Below are 7,038 nucleotides of genomic sequence, written 5' to 3'. Positions count from 1 at the left end.
CTCACAATTTTTTAAAATTATTTATATATATTCAAGTCAATATAGTATGTATTTTTTTAGAATTATATATTAACAAAATTAAAGAAGATAAATATTTTACATTTCTAAGTTACATAATAAAATGTTAAATGCTTGAAATTTGATGATTAGGTGTGATTTTCTATTTTAGATTATATTTAATAATTTAATAATTTATTATACTATATAATTGTATTTTTACTTTTATTTTAATATATTTATATATAATATTTTAAATTATTATACTATTTAACATTTGTAGATTCTACAATTCTATAATTTCTTCTCAAACAAAATTATAGGTTTATTGCATTGAAAGAAAGCAAAATAGTTTTGAAAGCTAACATTTTACCTATACGTAGAATTGTTTCAATACTAATTTATATTTGATTAAATAGAACTATTTAGTTACATCTACATTATAAATTGAATTTCTTGTATTTGGACAACATTGTGAACCTACTTATAAAGCATTGTTGGCCTATGTTTTGAGGAATGTGCAAATAATTAGGGCTAGGATTAAATTAGGGTTCAATTAGAATTAGAGTTAAGGTTAGGGGTAGGTTTCATTTAAGGTGAGGGTTATATTATGACTATGATTAAAACTAGCAATTGCACCTTGGTGTGCAATGGGTATGCCGAATAGTTGTGGAAGGTCAATTCAAAAAAAATTGCTTTATATTTTTTATACATTTATACAATCCATGAGGGAAATTGGTAGGCCATTTATCAAAAGTCTCAATAGAGAAATGATAACTCAACTATACATCCACTTTCATGGATCCAAAAATGATTGAACACCTTTGAATTAGGAACATTATAAGCTCCATTACTAGTAGGCTTATATAATAGTTGCAATAAGGAGAGAGAGAGAGAGAGAGAGAGAGAGAGAGAGTAGAAAATACAAAGGGGTAATGAGATAAAGATAGAGACTTGAACATAGAGATGGAGATTGAGATTCATATGAGAGAGAGAGAGAGAGAGAGAGAGAGAGAGAGAGAGAGAGAGAGAGGTGGGATAGATATAGATGGAAGAGGTAAATATATAGAGGGAGAGAGGAAGAGAATGTGTGTGTGTGTGTGTGTGTGTGTGTGTGTGTGTGTGTGAGAGAGAGAGAGAGAGAGAGAGAGAGAGAGAGAGAGAGAGAGAGAGAGAGAGAGAGAGAGAGAGAGAGAGAGAGAGAGAGAGAGAGAGAGAGAGAGAGAGAGAGAGAGAGGAAATGATATAGAGAGAGAGGAAGAGAGGGAGAGATGGATAGATAATGAGATAGATATAGAAGGAATGATGGAAGGAAAAAATGGAGAGCTAGAGCTAGAGAGGTGAATAAATATAAATCGATAAGAGATAGAGATAGAGAAAGAGAGAGATTGTGACATAGAATGATAGAGTTAGAGATAGAGATAGAGATAGTGAGATAGATATGGGATAGGGAGGGAGACGGTGAGAGATAGAGAGATACAAGGGGAGTGATAAGGATACAGATGCATGGCATTGAAATCTTGCAATTATATGATTATATACATATATCCTTAATTTATTTATTCACCTTTAAGAAAATTAGTTGAATGAAAAAATTCTATGATTTGAAGTCTATGTAGTAATATTACAAAGATGGTATAGTGGCAGTTGGAGAGAAATATACAAACTAATAGGTAAGGAATTATGTATCATCACTCGACATGTCTTTTATGAGATACAAGTAAGCTAGATTTTGATGAGGTGTATGGCCAACATTTTGATGGCTTGCCATTCCTAAACACATTACCTAACTGTATTGGTTAGGATCTCATCCTAAGCTCACATTCTTTTAAAATTTCATCAAAATATAATACCTTTTTTATCCTCTAGGATTGAAGGGTACAAAATTATAAAATTCCATCTTAGAAATCATAATTCATATGAGAAACCATTGTTTTGAATATGATAGAATCTTCCATGCATCTTATTTTGTAATTTTAATAATGTGGAATGATTCAAAAGATGAGCTTTGATATATTTATAATCAATGTATTGGAATGCTTATGAGGAATACTCAAATTTGAATATTTATTTGATGATCAAGATTATAACTGAAAACGTGTTATTCATAGAATGATCCTAGAATTGTTGACTTATTTTATAATATAAGATTAAAAAATTCAAATTTATAATTTTATTTATTGAAATCACAAAAATTAAAATAATAACAAGTCAAACCCCACTAACCATACTTGTTTGGATCAATAAGATGTCTCTTGCAAAAATTTACCAAAAACACCTTTAATTTAGTATCGCTAGATATAATCTTATAAAATGATTAAATCAACACATTAGTGGTGGATAGTAACCTATGGTTGGTAATTCTTTCGAGGACATTTTATCACCAAGGACGTTTACATAATTGTCCATGAAGGTCTGAATGTTTTAATGAATAGGAGACCAACAAGGTTCCTTTACTCGATTGTTCATTTGATTCGGTTCTAACAAGATAGTGTTTCCTCCACTATATATACATCTACATTAATATAACCATACACATACACACTATATGCCCCTTCCTAAACCATTATCTAATTTATAAATTCTCATTGATCAAATTTAATCTTATTCAATCATAATCCATATAAAATAAGAATAAGTAACTAAAACTAAAATTACTTTTACACATTAATTAAGACCACATTTAAAAAAACTATTAAATTTTAAATTGACTATATCTAAACAAACAAATTTATTTTATTCTAAAAATGCCTATGATGCAACAAATTAATGTTTAATCTGCTGTTTAATTTAGGGTGAGGAAGGGATGATATTGTCTCATATTTATAGAAAGAAGGGCTAAGTTCATATTAAATTATATCCCCCCTTAAATTTTATGGAGATTTGGGTGGGGCCCTTTCTAAATCTTAGAGCTAAGTTTTTGGCTTTTTCTGTCTGTCTAATGCTGCACCAAACCACAACGTAGAACTGTCACATCACGTAAATAGCAGCGAGGACAAAAACAAACGGTGAGAGTAATGAATGGTGACGACGGGAAATAGCAAAACCGGCAGAAAAAGTGAAAAAAAATCTAACGGCCAGCAATATTTGAATCGTCTTGCATCCATTCTTGTGCATTGCAAGCCGTTGATCGCCAACGTCAGGTCGTCCATTCTCAGATAGGAAACGCCTTCGGTGTAATTAGAGTTAGCATTAATGTTAAGGTTAGGGTTCAATTTAACATTAATTACGGTTTAATTAGGGTTAAGGTTTAAGTTCTATAATGAAAATTAGGATTATGATTAGGTGATAACACTCTTGGCGCTATTGGTAAAATGACCGCAGAACTTATACCGAAGGTTTAGTTTTTTCTATGGGTTTTCATTTGGCTGCATTCAAATATTACCCAATACAAACAACGCATCTGGAAGATAATATGGTGGAAAGGTAACATGGCGCTGATGAATACCAACAATGAAAGTCATGAAACATCTACACCTTTTTAGGTGTAAGCGAAGTTTCGTCTTCAGATCAGTTTTCCACTCTCAAACCCATGGCTTGGCACTTCACCAAACTTATGGCAGTAACGTTATTACGACTACACATCAACATAATAACCAGAAAGTACACATTAATAATGAAGAAACGACGATATTGCATCAATTGCAGGGATGCATCAAGGCGAGATCTTTGGCAGAAGGCAAACTTGTCCATACCCACATTATCAAAACTGGATCCCAAGATGATGCTTTTCTAGCATCTAAACTTGTAATTACGTACGCAAAGTGCAGGTGTTTGAAGGATGCATGCAATCTGCTTGACAAAATGCCTGAACAAACACTGGTTGCATGGAACGCCATACTTGGAGGGTATGCACAGAATGGCAGACTGGAGGATGCACGTGAAGTGTTTAATTACATGCCTGAGCGCAATATTTTTTCCTGGACAACCATGGTTGCGGGACTGGTGCAGGGTAGAAGGCTTCATGATGCGCGAGTATTGTTTGAGGAAATGCCTGAACGAAATGTTGTGTCATGGACTGCAATGATTGTTGGATATTCCGAGAATGGGGTTGCTGAAGAGGCTCTCGCTTTGTTCTACCGAATGCAACGGTCAGGAACGAGGCCGAATCAGTTTACTTTTAATAGTGTCCTTAGTACTTGTGCAAATCTGGGGGAGCTAGAGCTTAGCAAAGTAGTTTATGGGCAGATTACTAAGATGGGACTGGATTCAGAGCTTTCTGTGTGCAATGCCCTTGTTAATCTATATGTAAAGCTTGGCTATTTAGATAGAGCAAAAGAAGTGTTTGACAAAATGCCTAAACGAGATGCGTATTCCTGGACTGCACTGCTTACAGTATATACACACAATAGTAGGATGGAAGATGCACGCTACTTGTTTGATAAAATGCCAGAGAAATGTGTTGTTTCATGGAGTGCAATGATTGCGGGATATTCTCAGAATGACAGCTGCGAAGATGCTCTAAATTTTTTTGTCCAGATGCTACAGGAAGGGGTGAAGCCTAACCAATCAACTCTGGCTAGTGTTTTGAGTGCATGTGGCGCTCTTGTAGCTTTAGAAAGTGGCATTCGAGTCCATGTCTATATCATCAAAACAGGTTTTGAATCGGACGTCTTTGCCCGGAGTGCCCTTGTTGATATGTACGCCAAATGTGGGAACATGGAATGTGCAAAACAGGCATTTGACACATTTTCAGAAAGAAATGTGGTCTCGTGGAATTCAATGATTGCTGGATATGCTCAGAACAAGAGAATAGAGGAAGCATTTGAACTCTTTACCAAAATGCCTGCGCAAAATTTGGTCTCCTGGAATTCGATGATTGCAGGTTATTGCCAAAATGAGCAGGCTGTGAAAGCGCAAGACCTTTTTTCCCAAATGCAAATGGGAGGCTGGATCCCAGATCAGTGTACCTATACTAGTGTACTTAGTTCATGTGCAGCCATGGCAGCTATGGAACAGGGCAAACAAACACATGCCAAAATTATTGGGTGTGGATTGGTGTCTGATGTCCTTATGGGGAGTGCTCTGGTTGACATGTATGCTAAATGTGGAAGCATTGAATATGCGCGGCATGTTTTTGATAAAATGCATACAAGAAATGTTGTTTCATGGACTATTATCATTTTAGGATATGCCCAGCATGGACATGGCAAAATTGCATTGCACTGCAACTCTTCGATGAAATGCAACGGGCAGGCATGAAGCCAAACCATATTACCTTTGTCGGTGTTTTGATTGGCTGCAATCATGCTGGCCTAGTGGATGAAGGCTGGAATTCTTTCACTTCGATGAGTCGTGATTACTATCTTGCACCAAGGGAGGAACATTATGCATGCATGGTTGACATTCTTTGTCGAGCTGGGCATCTAAACCAAGCTGAGAAATTTATCAATGACATGCCATTTCAACCAGATAGTATTATGTGGCATACTTTGCTTAGTGCTTGTAGGAAATATGTAGATATAGATCTAGGTGAGCGTACGGCTGAACGGCTTTTTGAAATGTCACCGGAGAATTCTTCACCGTATATAATGCTGTCAAACATTTATGCTGCAGCTGGCAGGTGGAGTGATGTGGCAAAGGTGAGGCAGATAATGAATGACAGAGCAATAAAAAGGAGTCCGGCATGTAGCTGGATTGATGTCAAGGGCAATGTACATGCATTTCTTGTTGGAGATAAATTACACCCACAAAGAGATGAGATCTATGAAATGCTGGAGAGACTATCTGGACAGATCAAGGAAGCAGGGCATGTACCCGAAACAAATCGTGTACTGCATGATGTGGAGGAGGAGCTGAAGGAAAACATTATTTCCCACCACAGTGAGAAGCTAGCCATTGCATTTGGGCTTCTTAACTTGCCACTTGGTAAACCTATTCGGATACTCAAGAACCTTCGTGTATGTAGTGACTGCCACAATGCAATCAAATTCATTTCCAAGATTGTTCAACGACAAATAGTTGTGAGGGATGCTAGCCGCTTCCACCATTTCCAAGACGGTCTTTGTTCTTGTGGAGATTATTGGTGATGCTAAAGCTCATTAATAAGAATAATGTAAGAGTTGACACATCATTTTGGGTGCCAAGGACAAGGTAATTCCATCTGTTTTTGCTACTGCGTCTGAAGATGTGTTAATTAATCATATCATTTAATTTTAGATACTGAACTCAGTTGATCTTTTTATGATGCCAGAATCTCGTCATACATTGCAAGGCGTATATGTGCAACAGGCTTGGCTCTCAGACAGCACATTGTGAAGGTTCTGTCAAAGATTCACCAATTATGAACATCCAGCTAAGGTCTTGTAAATTATATTTAAGTTTGGCATTAGTCTTTTTAATCACATTCTTTATGCAATCTTTATAAGTAAAATGTTTATGATAAACAATGGAACCAATACTTTAGATACCATGCTTCTTGTTGCATCTTTGAGTAACAATTCACAAACCATATTGAAAATATTGTCAACCTTCTGACATGCCTTACATGAAGCCTTTCATGATCTTTAGGATTTTATAACTACCATCTTGGATGTTTTGTGGTTATTATCTTCCTAATTATCTGGTAGTATTGATTATTAATGAAGACTGCAGGATCCGAACATTAATACCCCTTTTGAATGGAGTGCATAGAGATTTAGACTGAGACTTGAGGATTGGACTTCGATTTCCTTCAGATGGAATCACAGAGAAATTTAGACCTGATAATTTTGAATCTTGGTAAGACTAATTTTCTCCAATCATGTAGATTGATGATGCATTGGTAGTCACACAAATAAATTTACCTCAAAGGAAGCCTCTCAATCTCATAAATTCATTTTAATTGATATCACCTTATGACCACTACTTGCTGATCGGCAAGGCAGCCAAGAAATGTTCCTAGAACCAGATACCTTTTGTAACTTGTTTGATAGGGAGAGACATAAATGCTTATACAGCAGTTATCTTTTCATTTCTTTTGGTTTTTTTAATCATTAAAATCATTTTTGCGGATACAGCCTTATGGGCATCATATGCTGATCACAGAAAGCCAGTTGAGCA

At 35.7% G+C, this 7,038-nt stretch overlaps 2 protein-coding genes across 2 annotated transcripts; both read left to right on the top strand.

The window, feature by feature from the left end:
* Nucleotides 1-3,018: 3,018 nt before the first annotated feature.
* LOC131875064 (putative pentatricopeptide repeat-containing protein At1g77010, mitochondrial) lies at nt 3,019-5,199 on the top strand. Its single transcript, XM_059219077.1, has 2 exons — nt 3,019-3,135; nt 3,646-5,199. The coding sequence occupies exons 1-2, from the start codon at nt 3,019-3,021 to the stop codon at nt 5,197-5,199; spliced, it is 1,671 nt and encodes a 556-aa protein (XP_059075060.1).
* Nucleotides 5,196-6,026, top strand: LOC131875063 (pentatricopeptide repeat-containing protein At4g02750-like). The gene has a single exon (XM_059219076.1). The coding sequence runs from the start codon at nt 5,196-5,198 to the stop codon at nt 6,024-6,026; it is 831 nt and encodes a 276-aa protein (XP_059075059.1).
* Nucleotides 6,027-7,038: the final 1,012 nt, after the last annotated feature.

Source organism: Cryptomeria japonica, chromosome 4, assembly GCF_030272615.1.
Source record: "Cryptomeria japonica chromosome 4, Sugi_1.0, whole genome shotgun sequence".
NCBI classification, from domain to species: domain Eukaryota; kingdom Viridiplantae; phylum Streptophyta; class Pinopsida; order Cupressales; family Cupressaceae; genus Cryptomeria; species Cryptomeria japonica.
Note: the sequence above shows the minus strand (reverse complement) of the source record. Positions and strands in the feature narration are given on the sequence as shown.

What these genes read in the sequence shown, in the direction of transcription:
- LOC131875063 (XM_059219076.1), top strand. Translation starts at nt 5,196, where the DNA reads ATGAAGCCAAACCATATTACCTTTGTCGGTGTTTTGATTGGCTGCAAT.
- LOC131875064 (XM_059219077.1), top strand. Translation starts at nt 3,019, where the DNA reads ATGGTGACGACGGGAAATAGCAAAACCGGCAGAAAAAGTGAAAAAAAA. An exon ending in GCAAGCCGTTGATCGCCAAC is followed by an intron (nt 3,136 to 3,645) that starts GTCAGGTCGTCC and finishes CATCAATTGCAG; the next exon opens with GGATGCATCAAGGCGAGATC.